Source organism: Dipteris shenzhenensis, chromosome 6 (genome assembly GCF_047967505.1).
Source record: "Dipteris shenzhenensis isolate YYH24624 ecotype China chromosome 6, Dip_SZ_1.0, whole genome shotgun sequence".
NCBI classification, from domain to species: Eukaryota; Viridiplantae; Streptophyta; class Polypodiopsida; order Gleicheniales; family Dipteridaceae; genus Dipteris; species Dipteris shenzhenensis.
Window position 1 is genome coordinate 24,389,432 of NC_141601.1, and position 20,312 is coordinate 24,409,743.

At 42.7% G+C, this 20,312-nt stretch overlaps 1 protein-coding gene across 4 annotated transcripts; it reads right to left on the reverse strand.

The window, feature by feature from the left end:
- Positions 1-16,073: 16,073 nt before the first annotated feature.
- Positions 16,074-19,397, reverse strand: LOC147900958 (pentatricopeptide repeat-containing protein At2g03880, mitochondrial-like). Of its 4 annotated transcripts, XM_087376361.1 has the most exons (4): positions 19,290-19,397; positions 18,730-19,231; positions 17,845-18,647; positions 16,074-17,676 (listed from the first exon to the last, which is right to left on the reverse strand). In XM_087376361.1, the coding sequence occupies exons 2-4, from the start codon at positions 18,753-18,755 to the stop codon at positions 16,124-16,126; spliced, it is 2,382 nt and encodes a 793-aa protein (XP_087232487.1). In that variant the 5' UTR covers positions 18,756-19,231; positions 19,290-19,397; the 3' UTR covers positions 16,074-16,123. The 4 variants fall into 4 exon arrangements, with proteins under 4 accessions (XP_087232487.1, XP_087232486.1, XP_087232484.1 ...); XM_087376360.1 differs by having other exon boundaries at positions 16,074-18,616; XM_087376358.1 differs by having other exon boundaries at positions 16,074-18,647.
- Between the last annotated feature and the right edge of the window lie 915 nt (positions 19,398-20,312).

A 20,312-nucleotide genomic window follows, 5' to 3' on the forward strand; every position in this document is an offset into this window, starting at 1 on the left:
CTTAAGGTTTATGCCAGTAAGCACTCCCAAGGGCTAGGAATTTCCCCACATCTACTAACTTTACCACTAGATGGGTTTGCTCGAGTGCGAGTTTTCCCCATTTCACCCAGCATTCCTCGGTAACGTGTCATCCCCCTCGAAGTACTGGCCTAGCTTGTTGATGAGAACCTTGGGTAGGTTCTGCCCCTTTTCTAGTGACGATTGGTTGGGCTTAGGGTAGGCAAGAACTGGGGGCAAGAGCGCTCTATTCATTCAATTGGATAGATCGCGCAATAGAATGGGATTTCCTCTTGGCAGGGAAGCGATTGGCATTTTTACCTCTGTTGATATGAAGGCAGCCAATCTGGTGCTATTTTAGGGTTCTTGTGAAGCATCTTCTTCCATGGACAACAAGTCCTTAAAGCCATATAGGTCTCCTTCCTCCTGGAGGTTTTGCAGCACCGGGTCTTCCTAGAGCATCTTTTGCATTAGATGTGGAGCTTTTGACTGATTGAAGCTGAGGTGTTCCTCTTCCTCCACTCTTTCCAGCACCTTGAGCAATTTCAACCCTTGGTGGCCCATTAGGTGGGTTGGATGAACAGTATCTAACCCTCTACTTGCCTTGAGTCGATGCTTGAACTTCTCTTGGTAGTCCCGTACCAAGTCTTGGGCATCTTTTACATATTGCTTTTCTAGGACCGAGTCAGGAAGGCAACGGTGCTAGGTTTCCTTATAGGAAGGCAAGGGTGCTAGGCCTTGGGCCTACACCAGATTTTTTAACTTTGGACTTGGTGGTACCTCGAGGTCACCCTGGGAGCCTGTTTAGAAGCAGAGGAGGTGGCGAGAGTAGTTGTCTGCTCATCAAAACCATCTTGGATGAGCACCTGGTCTACCCGAATGGCCTTCCTGAATCGTCGGGTTAGGGGGTGTGGAGGGATCTCAAGGCCGGGCTATAGGGACCCTTAATCCTTCCTTGCTAGCTTTCTCATTACCTTGCCTAATGCCTTGGCTTGCATCCTTGACTTGTAGGGGCACTGTAGCCACCTGGCCTTTTTCGATGCTAAAAGGATTAAGGTCGTTGCTCTTTGGCGGGATGACTGGGGTTGTTGGTCTCCTTGTGGGATAGTCCTAGAACAAATGCTCGATCTTACACCCTGCACACAAACCCTGCACACAAGGGAGTGGAGTTGGTCATGGTTGGAGCAGCAGGGGTACGATCCTTGTATGGACAATCCTTCAAGACATGTGGCCCCTGGCATTTGAAGTAGGACATCAGAGGGTTTTGAAGTACCTCAATAGGGGCATTCACTTGCTCTATGGGGACCCTGGCAGGTTTAACATTAGAGCAGGGGTCTTCGAACGATTGAGTTTAGGTCTCTTACCCTTGCATTCATAGGAGCAGTCTGGAACATTGGGACCTACTGATCCTCTAACAAAAGGTAGTCAATCAGGGTGCCACTTCCCTCCTTGTAGGGGTAGTAATCATGAGGTCCGTGATCTGGATCCGCCGTCTCCTCCAAGTCATTGGGAACTTCCTCTACCAACACTTGATTGACTGGGGTTATATGAGGTAGCGGTGGTAGCGGGCCCAATATCGGTGGTGGTAATGGAGCTGGCTTGAACTAGCCATAGGACCACCTTGTGTGTTCAGGGGTTAAGGCGGGGCCGTTAGGGTTAATGGGGGTGTCATTTGATACATCAGTTGGGGAAGGGACCTTGGAAATCGACATTGGGAGGTATCATGGTTTCCCCACCTATGGCAGTGTGCACAGTAGAGTGCCAGCCTTGCCCTTAGGCATGGACATCATTAGAGAGGAGGTTGCCATTGCATAGCCCACACCAGACGTTGTCTCTCCATGGAAACAAGTGGGGGTTGCTCGGCGCCTCCTTGGAGGTTCGTGTCCTCCACTGAAGGCCTACCTAATCTAATAGATTGGAGGCCAACTCACTCATATCCAGGCCCTTGGGCTCGTTGGTCTCCTTCTTGATCGTTTCTACCCTTAAAGACCTAATTGATGGAGCTAATTCTGAGGGATCCAGGGTTTTATCATAATTTGCCTTTTCCATCATGTTGTCACATATATGGATGGCTACCTTGTTGCATAGATTGAAGGAGGTAGGATTCATCACAATGAGGTGGTCGTGCAGCTTTGGGTCTACCAATCCAATGAGGAAGCGGGCAATAGTCGTTCGTTGCTCATCTGCTCATACGGTTCACAGTGAGCATTGAGGTGCTTGATCTTGGCAATGTAATCCCTTAGGGATTCCTTATTGTCCTTCTTTACTCCATACAATTGATTAATCGGGCTCCATTTGTGGCCACTGGGGGCGAACCCCACAATGAAGGCCTTTCTCAATGTCTCTGAGTTGATTTTCTCTTGAGGTGAGAGCCCTATACCATTGGGTTGCTTTGCCATCCAAGCTGAGACCAAACACATTGGCCATTTCTAGGTCTCTAGGAGCACCAAAAGCTTCGCAAATTTGTTCAAATCGCTCCACATGGAAGATCGGGTCTCCTTCTCCAAGGAACTTTGTCATTAACTTGGAGATTGCTATGGGTTGGCTCCTTGAGGGATTCGCAATCCCTGCAAGAAACACTGGGGCGGGTGGAGGTTGTGTGGCCCCCCCTTTCTAGGGCATTCACCAAGATGCACATTGCCTCATTAGTTAACAATGTTTGAGTGACTGGAGGGGGTGGTGTTACTGTGGGCCTGACAAGACGCAGGGTTGTGGCCTTAAGCCTGGTGATATCCACATAGTTGCAGGTACTAGCATTGGAACGGATATGCCAAGGCCCGCATTCATTGGTGCAATAAGTATGGATGAGAAAGGACATACTCTCAGAGGAGGTGGATCCTGGGGCAGGGGAATGTTAGTTCCATGCAATGGGCGATAAGGTGGGAACTATGATACCCCATAGTTGACAAGGTTGGTGGCACCTAGACTGTGGGGGGTTCATAAGGCGCCCCTCCTTAGAAGTTCCTCACATCCCCTCGGCTAGGATATTGCCTTCTGAATTCCCTCATCCATGGATCTTCATCATCCATGTGTTCCCATTGGGAAGGTCTTGCATAGGTGGAGGGTCGTGGATGTATGAAGGTGGTTTTCGGGTCCCACGATCTGTGGTTGGGAGCTGGATGCTACTGACCTTCCCTTCCTACCGACATGCCAGTGAAGGGGTTCTCCATGTTTTCCAACTCTGTTTGGCCTAAATGTCCAAACATGTTGGAGAATGTAACTCCCAGCTTGGACACAACTAAAGGTGTAGGAGAGTTGGGAGAGGCCACACTAGCAAATGGGGCTTTGGATGCCCTTAAAATCGAGGGATCTTGCATTACTTCGACCAAGCTCTCCATCTTGTCAGAGCTAGATAGATCTTCCTATCAGGAGCCTATAAGTGAGTGGGGGCTAGGAATCAAGCTTTCAGATTCCCAGCTAGGGCAAAGGATGGGCTGAGCGTAGCTCGAAGCACTATCTTCCGGCACGTGATCCATGTGCAAAATTCTTCTGGACCTCAAGTGCATGTGGGAGACCTCTAACTAGGCACACTCAGGCTGAATTGAGGTTCTGAAATTTTTTAATTCCTAGGCTACCCCAGAGGTATCCCAACAGTCGTGGGGATAGCTCTATGGTGACGGTCGTAGGGATGGGGTACCGCACTGGACGACGGGATACTGGTATAGCGATTTGTGGTGGGATAGTCATAGCAACGGGCGGCAGAGTAGGCGTATCACATCAGATAGTGGGATATTGGTATAGCAATGGGGAATGGGATAATTATAGCGATGAGCGACGGAGTAGGTGTATCGCACCAAATGGCAAGATACTACTATAGTGACAGGCGGCGGAGTAGGCATATCATGACGATCGATGGGATAAATCTTGCCATGTGTTCGGGGAGATACGCAAGTGGTATCCCTATGGGCGTAGGAATAAGATTAAGAGAACAAACGGTGGGATACTAATCAACATGTCGGTTGGTGGCATAGTTATGGCAACGGGCATGGGGGTTGAAAATAGCAATGGGCAGTGGAGTAGGCGTATCATGACAATCGACAAAATAAAAATAGCAATGGGTGGCATGATAGGCGTAACGCAATGATCGGTGGGATACAGATATGACCACAGGCATGGGGGTGGGCTCACCATACCAACGGTGGAGTAGCAAGATGGCAACGGTCTGCAAAATAGCTCTAAGGCCACGGTCAATGACTGTCACGTCAGTGTGATAGTTAACTCTGACATGCATTTAATCAAGGCAGTGGGTTAGGCCATGGTCAGAGGATAGGTCACTGGCCACGGCTATCGTGCTGGGTCAACGTGGTTGACTGATGGGATACTGTTAAACCGATTGACGGGATAGCTCTATGGTGCCGACTCGTGGGGATAGTGGAACACTATGTTGCCGATTGGATTTTGTGGATTTTTGGGGGATTTTGAGTTTTTTTTTTTGTTTTTTATGCTAGGGGGGTGCTACACTATCTAGTCTACCTACACAATGAAAGAAAAATAATTTTTGCAAGCCAAAATGCAAGATTTCTTGAGGGGTGAGTTCTAGAACACAAAACAACTTTGAAATTCAGGAAGAATTATCATTTTTGTTGTTTTTTTATGTGTTTGGATGTCACACACTCCTTAGCAATCTCACAAACTAAGTTCTTATCAAGTCAAAACACTAAAAAGCATAAAAAACAAGCTTCAAATGATCCAAAACGACTTTCTAAGAAAAAATGACAGCTTTCCTAACTTTTAAGTCCAAAACTCTCACTTCTTTACTCTTTCTTCTCCTATAACTCCACTAACAAAGCTCCAAGTTAAGCTTGAAGCCTTGTGCAATGGGTAGATAACGAAGAAAGACAAGTGCAATGCAAAAGCATACCTTTTATCCCTGGTAGTGGCACCAAAAATGTGTGGGTTTCAACAATGACACACATGTCATGAGGATGTTGAAGAGATGCCGATGGAGCCTCCACTCCAAGCTACTCTTTGTGAGAGCAATGCAAGGCATGAGCCATCTGCAAGTGTCACCACACTCAAGCAGCCTCTGGATTGTTGCAATGTGTTTCCACAAGAGAAAGAGGGAATGGGGAGAGGGGAGAAGAGAGGGGAGAAGAGAGGGGAGAAGGGAAGGAGGAGAAGAGAGGGGAGAAGGGAAGAGGAGAGTGAAGGGGGATGGAGTGGCAAACACAAGGGCACTACAATGGAAACAAGCATTAGGGGAGAATTGAGGTCTCCAAAGGGCCCCCAATTAGTGTTTCCTAATTTCAAGGGATTAGTGAGGTATTTGAGGTGTACCAATGGGAGTGCTCCTTTTTGTGGGGCAATGCCATGTTGAGGTGGAGGGTGGGTAGACCTGCAAACAGCCCCTATTGGCTACTCCTCTTACACCGGGGACCACTCAAACCATCCCCCCCCCTCAACCCATGCTTGACCCTTCTCCCATATGCACCTCCCCCAAACAAACCTACAAGTCATTCAAGAGGCGGTGGGCTATTCTGGGCAAATTTTTCCCCCTCTCAGCTTGTTATAGGCCTGCCCCCTCCTCTTCTCTAGTCTAGCTCCATTCTCCCTCCATTTTTCAAATGTGGGAATGCATTTGGCATCTTCTCTGCCCCCTCCTGCTCTGTGGTCCACTGTGTTTCTCCCTCTCCAGCACCTCCTATAGCAGTTGCTCATTCTCTCTCCACTCCTAGCTACAGCACCTCTATAGTAGCAGCTGCCCATCCCCCCATTAGGAAGGCAAATGCATGCTAGAGAGAAGTCCTCTGCTTTGAAACAGAGAAATATCTATTGGTATAATGCCAAGTACATTACTCCAAGGATGGCATCAGGCTATGGCCATCTTCAATGCATTGCAACACCACAACTTGAAGACATGGATTGCGGCATGGTGGACACAAGAACAATGCAATCATACAAGGAAAAGATTGCAAAGGATGTGGGCATGGCCATGAAGTTTACATTTGGCTCTAAATGGGTAAGGTTGTCTTGGTTTATGCCTTTGCACATTTTTGCTTCTTGTTTTCATAATATCCAGATGCACAGAACAAAAACGATGTGGTCATGCAAGTGCCTACATGAGAATGCCCTTGAGGAATTGCTTGGGGTGAATTGGGGAAGCAGGTCCGGTGAACAAAAGGGTGATCTATTTCAATTCCATGTATGTAAAGACAATATGGTTGTCAAGTACCACATCTCCTACCAAATGTTATATTTTGCTCTCCAATATAGGCGCTGGAAGAAAACAGGGGACAATTGGCTCCCCCTTGACTCTAACGATGATGATAATATAGGGGTAAGTTTATGTATTGGTTCTCATTTAGGAGATGTTAAGAATGTACTATCACATCACAATGGAGTCTCAGGGATGTGCGGGAACACCTATTGGTCATGGAGGATGGCATGTCTGAGTCCTTTCACTTTACCTTAAATGGTGAAAAGGTAGGAAAGCATGCAGAGAAGCTCATGCATAGTGCCACAAGTGCCCTTGCAAAGATGAGTAGCTACCATCACCGAAGTAGGCAGCGCTTGTTTGTTTTTTTCCAACAACAGATGTGGAGCTACTAGAGTCTTCATCGAGACACCTCTTCCAATAATCCAAAGGTCAACATGAACATGCATATCTTGGATGACCACACTATTATCCCCATCATTGTAAGAGTTAAGAATTTCCTCTGCTCAGGCTTTGTTCCATAATTGCTCCTAAGGTAGCTTGGTGAACTTCAAAAGCTTGTTGCACCTGAGGAATACTCCAATGATCTCATTTCCAAAATCTATGATAGGATGCAGAGGTGAGATGTGTGAAAATGCTCTATGTTGTTGATCATTATGCACTCTACATTCCTCCATGATCACAAGCAAAGTGTAGGATGCAATGGAAGGAGGTGGAAATGGAAGTGAGGAAGGAGCTGTATGGAATGAAGATTTCAGTGGCAAACAAAAAATAAGAGGGAGTAAGAGTAAGGGATAAAGACAATGAGAAGCCAGAGCTCAGTGTAGATGATAAATAGATAAAAATGAACATCTTGTCACTTGAGTTGCAGCATGATTCAGTAGCACACCCCCTTATTGGATATGATCAATAGAATTTAATGCCATCATAATATTGAAACTACCACATGGGTGCATGCAATGCATCCCTTATACTATCACTATACAGGTTATCGGCAAACTATCTGACACACATGAAACAACAAAGGTATTTTCAACCAAGTTATGTATATATGAATCAAGTGCCACCAAGGAATCTACTACTGAGTAAGGCTTTACTTTGGTTGATTGTACAACTCAAGCAACACATTGCCTTGCAAATCATCAAGCTATACTATCCCATTGGTAAGGACTTTAGTTAATCTATAAAGCTCGTTCCATAAAAGTTTGAAATTTATTTTAAGAGGTCCAGCTTGGCATTGTACAGTAATATTAGCATATATTTTTCTAAGTGTTTAAGAATTATATGCCTATCCTACCATGCTTTTCTTATGCATTGAATCACTTGCTATTACCAACCTACTCGCAGGCATAGCTCATGTAGGTGGCTTAGCTGGTGCAATCATCCCTTAATTTCCTTGGATTCATCTAAGTGATGTTTAGTTGTTGCCACATGGAGACTAGGAACAATAAATTCCAAGGGAACCACAGCTTCCAGTCCAAAATCCATATAGAAAAGAGTTAAATTCATAGTGACTTTAAAGGCAAGTTGGTAATCCCAAAGAGCAACATGGAGTTTAGCATCCCAATCACTATTATAAGACTATACTATCTTAGTCAAAATTAATTTTAGTATTTTATTAGTAGATTCAGCTTCACCATTACCACAAGCATAATAAATTCTGGAGATTGTATGCATAGTCTTGAATTCATCTTTCAACAGTTGCATGACTTCATTCAAAAAATGTGATCCTTCATCATCACTACACGGAATGCATATTTGCAAATGATATTCTCAAAGAAAAATTTGGCACTGGTTTGAGACAAGTTATCCTTCAGTGCCTTAGCTTCTACCCACTTAGTAGCATAATCAGTGGAAACTAGAATATATTTGTTCTAAATGTATATTGAGCAGGCTTGAAAGGACCAACAAAATCCAATCCCCACCTCTGGAATACCTCCCAAGGACAAGCAGATTACAATGGCATACACGAATGTGGCAATAGAAGTCCAGTATGTTGGCACACATCACACTGCATACATTCAGTTTGAGCATCCTTAAGCAAATTTTCCCACCATAAACCTACCTATAAGACCTTTTGCGTGGTTGATTCTCCCTGAAAGTGTCCACCAAATGGACATGAGTGAGCTTCCACAAAACTAGAGCTCACTCAAGGTGGTAGAACCCATCAACAAAGAATACCATCTACACATTGACTGTACATATGTCCACCAATTACAATTAATTTTCAAGCCTTCAAGGCTAATTGCATGTGCTTTGTCTCATGGCATATTGTCAAGAAATATGCCATTATATAAATAATCCATTAACTTGGCATACTCATTCTCATAGTAAGCAACTGCAAGGATCTCAGCATCTAGAAGTTCAATAATGACTCCTTCAACATTTTTTGGGACAGGTAGCCTAGACAAACAATCAGCTCCTACATGAGCCTTCCCAGTCTTATGGATAATCTTAAATTTTTACTTATGTATGTTTCCTCAAAATAGGTGTAGCTGTAGTTGTGACTTTTCACATCATGGAAAACACACGGATAAGTAAGAAGTCCATTCAAACTTGGCATTATTTTTAGTTACCTCATATAAGGGAGCTACAATCTTGGCAAAATCCTTGATAAAACACCTGTAAAAATTGATGAAGCCTACAAAAGAGTACAATTGAGTTAGATTCTCAAGATTTAGCATTTGTTGAATAGCATGAATTTAACCTATCTTGGTGCATATGCAATCTTGAGAAATGACATGCCTGAGCAAGATACCAACTCAGACATATCACTCTTGACGAGATTTAAGAAATGCTAGCTCACCTACATCTCTGAAAGACCTTTTTAAGGAAGCCGAGATGATCAGTGTATGTAGAATACACATGGAAATCATCCAAATAAATGCAACGAGTTCAATTAGATAGTCTCTAAAAGTCTTTACCATAAAACTTCTAAAACATTGATGGTGATTTCTCAAACCAAATGACATTACTCGGGTTGCACTTATAAGCAACCCATTCTATAATGAAGGCAGTTTTAGGTTAATCTTCTGAAGGTAGAGTAATTTGATTGTAGCCACTGTAACCATCCATAAATTAAAATATCTTATGTCCTACAACTTGATCCAAGATTCCATCTATGAAAGGTATTGGAAATGGGTCAAGAGTAGTTTGTGCATTTAGCTTCTAATAATCCATGCATCCTCATATTTTACCATTTTTCTTTAGTACCACCACAATGGGAAATAACCAATCACTGTGGTCAATAGGAAATGAATCCATCATGAAGAAGTTGATCTAGATCACCTTATACTTGCTTAGCATAATTTGGCTTCATTTTATACCTTTGTTGTCAAATTGGTTTGGCATTTGGCACCAACAGAATTCTATGTTGATACAACTCAGGGGGAACTCCTTGTAGATCAATATAGTTCTGGGCAAAAATATCCTTATATTTGGTGAACAGTTCTTTAGCAAATTCCTTTTTTTCCTTTTAATTGACATCCTTGTCTAATGGATTAGTATTAGACGTTGCCACTAGACCTTTCGACCTGGTCACCACTTGGGCATCCATAGCATCTGGTAGCTTAGCACAACTGCTCAACATTTTGGATCCACTTCTTTACGTTTCATATTAGTTTTGAGGAACTTCAAGTGTTCAACCCAAATTGGACAATATGAATGGAGATTATTCTCTCAGTAGTAGAAATATTTGATCATCGTAGGATCTGTCTTCTTCTCCTTACCATTTTTAGCATTATCTTTTTCTGGGGGCATGGCAGTTTGCCACTGTTAGAACGGGGGTCAGTTGTCACCTAGTTAATAGATACTTGGAAATTCTTGCCATTGAACCAATTGTCAAATTCATCATGCCCAAACTTGGTGGAAGTGTTGCAACATTTAGTTTTTCATTCACAACAACATCCAGCTGCAAAATAGCCCTCAACGATGAAATATGCGAGCTCGAGACAACTTGGGCTTTCACGATCACGGGCAAAGCTCCAAGCACTTCTCGGCTCAGTGCCTTTAACAAACATGCTAGACAAAGTGACAAGATCTGCAGATTCCAGCTCTCATATCTATCTGCCACGTGGCAGATGACATCAAACTAGGGTTAGGTCAATATTGACCTAAGGTTTGGTGACTGGTCAGTACTGGCCATGTGGGCACCTTATCTTGCCATGTGGTAGATAATATAACACTTGGGTTAAGTCAAGTTAACCTTGGGTCGAAACATTGGTTATGTAATGACACATGGCATTGCCACATCATCTACAAGCCACGTCATCATGTACCCAGTCATTGATAGAACCTACTTCGACCATTAATTGACAAGTTATGTACCAATCTATGATGCAGACTCTAGCCTCATTGGCCTTGATAGATCAGATGTAGATACTTTGGATATTAGCATGGATCAGCCCACTATTTCTGATCATGTACACTTGTCGGTAAGTAAGCCCTCAGCATGAGGCACTCCTCGGCATGAGGCACACTCCTTGGTAAGCTCTCAACACAAGGCACATTCGATAGTAAGTCCTCAGTATGAGGCAGTCTCATCAACATCAGCTCAAACTAATTCTTGTGATGCACATCCATCACCTTCATCCATGGATCTGCTGACTCCATCTACTATCACATCATATGCAGATACTCAGCAAGAGTTCACCATTGATCATGCAGTTCTTCAGTAGGTAAGTCCTCAGTACGAGGCACTGACATCTTCTATTGCATGCAGAGATATATGCCCCAATGCATCCAACTCTTCACGTGATTCCATTCTAGCATCATGATCGATGCTTTCACCTCTGACAAATTTCCACGAGTAGTATAGATCAGCAAATTAGTCTTCAGGACATTCCAGCATTGACTTAGTCATGCTGCATTACATCCTTGGATCTAGTTATCACCACCACTTTCGATCAGCAGATCATTCCTCAGCCCGAGGATACCTATGCAGCATCAGTGCGGTCCTGCCCCAGTGCAGTAAACATCATCAGGTTCAGCCATGGTGCAACCTGGGGAGACTTAGTGTTCCATCATGCACTTATGGCTATAGTATACAGTCCTTACATGATGTAGATTAGTGGTTGGATCTACGATTACATATCAGTCCCTACATCAACATTCGGTACCTCATTCACCTCAGGGATATAATCATTCCTCAGCCCGAGGATACCTATGCATCAGTGCGGTCCTGCCCCAGTGTAGTAGACATCATCAGGTTCAGCCATAGTGCAACCTGGGGAGACTTAGTGTTCCATCATGCACTTATGGCTTTAGTATACAGTCCTTACATGATGTAGATTAGTGGTTGGATCTACGATTACATATCAGTCCCTACATCAGCATTTGGTACCTCATTCACCTCAGGGATATCTTATGCATTCATGGTTGTACTTCAGGCTTCTAGGCCTTTATACTATCAACTCCTTCTTGACGGGCCTATGATAGATGCTACATCCCATGCCAATGGATGTTTAGCCATGCACACATCAGACGACCTTTAGCTCATGACAGCTGAGCATACAGATTTGATAGGTTTCCATACGTTGTCATTTATACAAGCCTCTTCATTAGCAGAGTAGCATACATGCACCTTCGGCCCCAGATTTTTAGCCCCTAGATCACTCTATCCACATCGACTATGCAATCTTCTTCGACCTTGCATCATTTGATAGAGATTATAGCTCCCTCACACATTGCTGTCAGTTCTTTTGGGTTGGTGACACCCTTGTTTGTCACAACCGACTAGATTCTTTCTCCATAGCTACATCAACTAGTCTCCATCTGGATGCCTCTTCTACAGTAGCTACACAGTCCACGGCAACACATGACATGTTCATATTTGACATGTTCAGCATGCAGCCATATAGACTATCATTCACGCAGTCATCATTCGATCGACTAGTCTTTGATCCAGGAGAACTTGACTTTCTGCATATTTCCTTCCTCTTCCCCTTGGCCTATTTTCTAGTACTCATTGTACATGCTTCCGCTACGTAGTCATTGTGCTCACATACGCACATGCTACTTTGATTTCTTTTCAGTTTTGGATGCTAGCATATGCACCAATCGAAATCCACAAAAAGGTCTTGTACATGCACCCTCTACTTACCTTGTGCAATATAAGAGGGGGTGTTAAAGATAGTGTAAATTGCACTATCCACATACGGCATAGGGGCAAACCCTAACCCTAACCCTAAGGGGTTCACATGTATATCTTCATGTTCATTGTCAATACACTTAGTGTACAGGTAGCTATATCATGTGCACTCCTCTCTCTCTCCCTCTTTCACTTCTGCTATCACATATGTCTTAATCGGATTTACTATCTCTGGTTTATGCAAGTCCACCTATGTGCATCTTGTAATCATCCAAGCTTGCATAGACTTGTAGTACAGTAATCTTAGCTTTGTGCAAACATCTTCCTCACTGAACCATCAGAGGAATGCATGTGGTGACATAGCATACCAATTAGGAAAATACCTAATTGATAATTGGTTGAACCACCTTTGTGCATTTTTGCTTAAATTACATGGGAAACAATCCATGTATTCTTCATTTATTACGGCACCATTTATATGAAAACCCTATAAGAAACTTTAAAGATGATTGTACGAGTCTTTTTCATTAGTACCCTTAAAGTTTTATCTTGATGTTTGAGTTCTTGGATTTCAATGTCCATTCCACAGGTACTTTCCACTCGATTTTCTCCATACCCTAGGTAAACAGACCATCCACTCAAAAGAACAAGATCTCCAAATCTCCATCTATCGTACCCACCTTCTTATGAATGAGGTCACTATCAACCAACACACAATTGGTCCATAGACAGATTTTCAGGCCTTAAGGGTCTAGGCCAATTTATAGCAATAAGTCGAATAGGGTTTTTTTTCATGGTTATAGGTACTCATGCAAATTGCCTTCATTATGCCATGTCACCCCTTCAAGTTCTCAATGTCATCTTTCTCCCCATCAGAAGCACACCATTCTTCTTGTATGTTAATTCTTTGGCCATCTACAATGGTTGGTCTCCTTTAATCATACCCTTCTCAACAAGATTATTTTGGAATGGTGAAGAAGTATGTCTCTTTGTTCATTGGCATAATCATCACATTCATTTTGATGATCCCAAGAGGAAATGGCCAATTGTTCAAAGTCTAAACTTTCTATAGAAGAATGCTCTGACTCCATTTGCCATCACGGACCCTTCATTTGCCAATCTTTTGGAATGGCTTAGCCCATTACCAATGGTTTGTCCTTAGGGCTCTGTATACAAATCAACTTTCACCCTTAGGGTGGCATAGTCGAGTCTCTCTCTAGAGCCATGAATCTTCATGGGAGACCCAAATATTTTTTATAAAGCATAGTCCACCTACAAGTAGAAAGGAAGCAAAGAAAATTGTCCAAAACCACAATCGAAGTTAATGATATGGTTAGACCATAATTCCATAAAGAATAAATTATCAATCATTCAGTCCACTCCTCACTGCAACATACTCGGAAAACCATGTATATATAAATGAATGAAATTCTACAAGCATTACTACTAAGCTCTCACATTTAACTAAATAGACCAAAAATCTAAATGCAGCTTGATAAGTAGGGATCTCTCATATGCATTCCCATTAATTTAAGACTATAATTTCAAACAAAGGAAGAAGTCTCATAAAGGTATGCTCTAATTAATTAAAAGTCAATGAAACTAAGTCCTTCTGTGGTCTCATAATCAGTAGCTAGTAGTCTTAAAGCCATAGTTCGTTTCTGGTATCATGGAGTGAAAAATATATATGGTTCAGAGTAGGAAAACTACCTAACAAAGTATGAACAAGTCATGATTAAACTTGTCTTCATGATGGTAAGGGATATCTATTATGTTTGATTGACTAATATAGGAAGATGGTAAGGGACATCTATTGTCTTTGATTGACCAACATAGGAAGATGGTAAGGAGATCTATTGTCTTTGATTGACCAACATTAGGTTAAATGTGTTTGACCTATGCACAACCATAGGCTTGACCTATGCACAACCATAGGCTTATTTTGAGTAATCACGGGTTGTTGATTTAAGCAAGACCCAAACATTTGTTTGGTAGTCCTTTAGTGACACCCTCATTTGTCAAAACCTGTCAAATTGCATATTCACAGTTGCACTAATCAGCTTCTTATTTGCCAAAATCTGTCAAATTGCATCTTCACAGTTGTAGAAATTTAGATAATGCATCACCTACATATCATCTTCACAATTCAATGTGACATGTCATGTTCAATTTCGACGTGCTTGGCATTCGCTCAACCATCTATAGCACGTAGTCATTCATATAGTCGTTGATTGAATGATCAATCTTTGATCCAAGTGGACTTCCTTCTTTTTGACATACTTCTCTCTTCCCTTTATTTTCTGGAATTTGTTCCCAAAGATGAAGGATAATCTACAACTTAAGAGAGGAAATGCATGTCTATGTACAAGACCTAAGTTGTAATCATTGTAGAGACTTATGTTCATAGTCGTTGTGCTCATGTACTGCTTTGATACTTTCAGTTTTTTTTTTCGGTCAGGTTGCATCATATGTACTAGAAAAATCAAAAAATAGATCTTGTACACGCACTCTCTACTTATCCATTGCAAATTAAGAGGAGATGTTAAGGATAGTGTAAATTGCAGCATAAATATATGGCATAGGGTCAAAAGTTAACCCTATCCCTAAGGGATAAAGATGTATATTTACATGATCATGTTCAATACAACATAGTATACAATTAGCTATCTTATGCACTCCACTCTCTCCCTCAAATCCACCAACATTGCATTGTGATAATTGTATAATATTCCGTTGATCTATAAGTTGTAGTACTAGGGCTCTCCATGATTCACTTGGTTGCATAGCCATTATTTGAGCATGGACCAATCAATTGCAATAACCAAGCAATCTAACATTCCCATCCCAAAAAATCAAACAAAATCACACGATGTATGAAATGGACGAGTCTCTTGTGTGAAAGGTCTACAAGATGCAAGTTGCCTCCCACCCAAAGGTCAATATGCTTCTTTTCTTGCAAATGAAGCTTGTGGCAATCACTTTTAGCAACTCTCCTACCCCCTGAACTTCCAAGTGCTTGCAATTGACCGCCAAGTGGAAGTTCGAATGGTACTTGTTTGAGATGTCTTCGAATGGCACCATGAGTAAAAAGAAAGTGCAGAGAAACTTTAAGGGCCATGATAGCACAATGAAATGGAGCAAATGAAGATAAGAGGGGGTGAGATAAGGCTAAGGTAAGAAATGGAGGAAAGGAGGCAAGCAATAGGTCTTGCAATAGGTGTTGCAAGGCTAGAGCAAAAGGAGGAGAAAGTAAGCACGGACAAAGGAAGGAGAACGTACGCACTTTCCCCTTCCAAGACATTAACAGGCTAAGAAATTTGAGGATGTCAACCACTATATATCAATTGATTGTTGATAGTCTACTGTTCTCATTAACGAAAACCACCATGATCAAGCATAAGCTGCCATTTGGAAGATTCCATAATCTATTGGATGTGAAGAAGCTTCCTAAAGTGTAAGCCTCGCTTGAGAAAGTAGAGGATGGAGGGGAAGAGGAAGACTAGAAGGAAGCTACTTACAACAAAAGTGAGATCCGAGCAACCGCCATCTTACAGCAAAAGACAAACTGAAAGCCAAGAGGAGATAGTTGAGAACAAGGAAAGAGAAAGGCAGTGAGAATCTTAACAAGGGTGGGGGAAAGAGGGGGAAAGAGAGAGAGAGAGAGAGAGAGAGAGAGAGACTTTAAAAGTGATCACTAGACAAATCAGAAGACGAAAAATCGAGATCAAGAGAGGGGCACTGCTATAAATGTAGTGTTGTCACCTAAAGAACAATTTCCGTCCTTGTACTTATGAATGCAACTTGTATCCCTACAAATACAGAGAGAGCCTTTAGATGAGATTACTAGACAAAGATCGACGAGAAGGAAACTGCTATAAATGTAGTCACCAAAAGTTTTCACAAGAACACTTCCCGTCCTTGTAATTATGAAGGCGACTTGCATCCCTAAAAATAATATTTCGTCCTTCTATCTTTGATAAGAGAGCAGTGGCCTTATGACAATCATCACAGACCCGAAGATTTGTTGCCACACGGACAAGTGTCCCCTTGCGTGTATTGATTAGGGCACAAGCGATTGCCAGCTTCCCACTATGTCCACAAAATGCTTCTTCCTTACCATCATCACATGCTTCCTTTAGTCCCTGGTAAAAATTGGACAAATATCCTTCCTCCTCCATTTTGAAAGAAATATCTTTCAGCTTCGCGTGTATTAATTTGCGTTGGGGATGTCTCCTATCACCCCTCACAAATGTATGGACCATTCCACTGGGATCAGTCCACCAGCTCTGGCCTGGCTTCATCCATGCTTGAGCATTCATTCTCATTATCTGAATCTTATCACGGTGCTCCCACATCTGTGCATTCGCATATGTGTTAGCCATCAAGATATATGCTGCGGGAGATTTTTCATCTAGCCTCACTGCACTTTCAAAGGCATGCCTTCCAACCTCTATGTTCTTCCACTTTTGACAAGCATCCAATACAGTCGACCATACCACAATGTCGGGTTGGAAAGGCATCTTCTCCACCATTGCCACTGCATCATCCACTTGGCCTGCACGGCCGAGAAGATCAATCATGCAAGTATAGTGCTCGAGAGTCGGGACAACACCATATTCTTTGCGCATAGCCTGAAAGTACTTCTGGCCCTTGTCCACTAGACCCACATGACTGCATGCATGCAGAACACTAAGGAATGTAACCCTATTTGGCTGTATGCCTTCCTGCTTCATTTTCTCAAACAATTGAACCACAAGTTCATCTTCTCCCCGTCGGGCATATCCTGCAATCAATGCACTCCATGGTACAACATCACTTGTGGGCAACACGTCAAACAACCGTTGGGCATCAACCATGCTCCCACATTTAGCATACATATCAATAAGACTGTTTGCAACATTTGCAATCATCTCGAAACCAAGCCTGCTAATTTGGGAGTGAAGTTCCTTTCCTGTTTCCAGAGCTGCTGTGTTGCCACACGCTTTCAGGATCGCAACAAACGTAGAGCTAATAGGTGACATACCATGCTCTTGCATTTGTGCATAGAGTCCAAAAGCCTTCTCATTATCCTCTTGCTCGGCATATCTCAAGATCATGGTAGTCCACGTAACCACACTAGGAAAAGGCAAATCATCAAAGACACCCCGTGAATCCTCCATGCTCCCACATTTTGCGTACAGATCCACCAAGGTGGTTCCCACAAATACATCCAAATCAAAGCCACTCTTTATTACTTTGGTGTGGATGGCTCTACCTTTCTCCAGGTATGTTCTTTTTGCAAACTTCTTGTCCACATCGTTCCCGTCTTCCAGTGCTGCCAGGCTACTACAAGCCTTCAACACAGCAACAAAAGTTCGATCACTTGGTTGGACACCTTCCTGTTGCATCTCTACATACAAATCCAAAGACAGTGCGCCCTTTTCCTGCTTGCTATATCCTGCAATCATGGTGGTCCAAGTAATTGCATTACGATTAGGAAATTCATCAAAGATACAGCGTGCATCCTCCATGCTGCCACACTTAGCATACATATCGACCAAAGTGGTTCCCACAAACACTTGTGACTCAAATCCACTCTTTACTAGTTGTGAGTGAATGGCTCTACCTCTCTGTTGTTTCATTAGTTTTGCAAAATCCTTGTCCTTCGCTTCTTCCAGGGTCGCTAGGCTACTGCAAGCCTTCAATGCACCAACAAACACTCGGTCAGTCATTTGGATGCCTTCCTGTTCCATCTGTGCATACAAATCCAAAGCTAGCGCACCCTCTTCCTGATTGCTATATCCCATGATCATGTTAGTCCATGTGACCACATCACGGTAAGGCAATTGGTCAAAGACATGCCGTGCATCCCCAAGGGTTCCACATTTCGAATACAAATCCACCAAAGTGTTTCCCACGAATACATCTGAGTCGAATCCACTCTCTAGTACTTGAGAGTGGATGGCTTTACCTGCCAGCAAGCATCCTACTTTCACAAATTTTCCATCAATTTGTGTCCCCTCTTCCAAAGCTGCCAGCCTACTGCAAGCCTTCAATGCTCCAACAAACGTCCGATCACTCGGTTGTACACCTTCCTCATGCATCCTTGCAAACAACTCCAAAGCCTGCAGACCCTCTTCTTGCTTGGCATACCCTAGGATCATTATGTTCCACGACAGCACATTGCGCTTTGGCATGTTGTCAAACACATAACGAGCATCAACCATGCTCCCACGCTTAACATACGTATGCATCAAATTGTTTGCCTTCGACACCGGAAGCTCATCCACTGCGTGTGTATAAATTTCATTATCATTATGGAACTGAGCAAACCTCTTGTGGACGGCGTTCCCAGCTTTGCATACACTAAAGGAATGGCTGCAAGGGGGCATCCTCAGCTGTGGGGCCATACCAATAAAACATAAAAGCCTAGAGCTACTTCAGATAAACCAGATCAAACAGGGAGAATCGCAGTTGTGAAGACAAAGAAGGCTTTTGAGTTAAAACACACTCTTGCAAATTGGAGCAAATGTGCATATTGGATCGATTGACCGTGTCCCTTCCTGCCTCAAAGAATTGCTCCGGTGAGGGCAGCAGCCCGGTGTGATAGTGCTATACGTGGGTGCAACTCTGTTGGAGGAATCGCATGCGTCCAGTTTGCGACAGATATTTGAATGCATCCACTCTTGAGGCCGGGGTGCAGAAACCCATCTTGCAACAGTCCCTCGGCTTGGGATATGCACTGCTGGTCGGAAAACAGAGTGTCCTGAAGCTGTGGATGACAGCATGCTACCCGCCACTTCCATGTTTTATTTTCTGCTATACGCCTAGTCTCCATGCGATCTCCTGACAAGAGACCTCAAGAGGAGGAAAGCTGCTCAACCAGCTGTTGAACAGCTGGTTGGTTTCCTCTTCAGTGGACCAAACGGAAATTGGTTGGTTTCCTCTTCAGTGAACCAAACGGAAATTCCAATTGAGAGAGTGTCAACCCATGCCCATTGAATGCACCTGACCTTGGGCTCGACATGGGCAGGCAATCTTGCCCGTCCAAGATCATTGAATGCACCTCACCTTGGGCTTGACATGGGCAGGCAATCTTGCCCGTCCATGATCCTTAGGCATGCCCACCATGGGCTGAGTCTTTACACACCCTCCGTGGATGCTCAATTGAGTCTCTCTTTATCTTTATCCAAAAGTTTTAACTAGGGTGCGGTAGGCCGCCTAAGGTGAAAGAGAGCAAAGTATAAATTGTTGATTATTAACGGGAAAAAATATTAAAGTAGAATTAGAAATTGTTAATGCATAAATCGTAATGTTAGTTGTAGAATAAATGAACACCGTAAAGTGGAATTTGAAACTCTATATTTACGAATATGTGATGTACTTTCATGTATATGAATGCGTAGACAAATTAAAACAATGAATAAAGAAGAAGAAGACTGATATGAATTGTATTTTGAATGTTTGGAAATGAAGTCAGACAAATGACATTGTTGCTTAAATCAAATTGTTCCGCTTTAAGTAGTAATATTTTTCCGTGCTCGTAGGGTGTCCTTTTATATTATTGTAACCCTTTGAGCCCGATGTTGTGTCCATTCGAGCAATGTATTGACGTTTTAAGTTATTCGCTTCCATTGTACTTAGAGTTAATGCCAAGATCTCCACGTTGAAGTTTTTTTCAAATGGTTTGTAACTGTGGACATCATCGATAATTTTAGATGGTGGGTTAGTTTTGTGTTGTTTCAGACGTGTTTCAATGTCTGTAGTTTGTCCAATATATTTTTTCCCATTCTATAGACAAGTGATGCAATATATAAATTTTGTTACCGATGTGGTATTGTTGTTTGACATGGCTGGTTCCTTATTTGTGTCTCCTATTCGTAAAATTGAATAAAGTATGAGTGAGTTATATATGGAAGAAAAAAATATACTTCAAAAGGATGTTTTATATTATGGGTAGGGTTTTACCTTGAGTAGGCTGCTTCTTGGGTTCTGGGAAGATTGCTGGTAATGGCCCATAGTTTTTTTCTGCAAATTCTGGGTCAATTTTGTATGCTATCTTGTCAATGGTTACTGGCCATTCGCCCTACTGTA

Excerpts from the sequence above, each read along its gene's own strand:
- LOC147900958 (XM_087376358.1), bottom strand. The coding sequence starts at position 18,755 with ATGCACATTTGCTCCAATTTGCAAGA. Across the intron at positions 18,648-18,729 it reads ATTTGCTCCAATTTGCAAGA|GCTTTTATGTTTTATTGGTA; the intron begins GTGTGTTTTAAC and ends AAGTAGCTCTAG.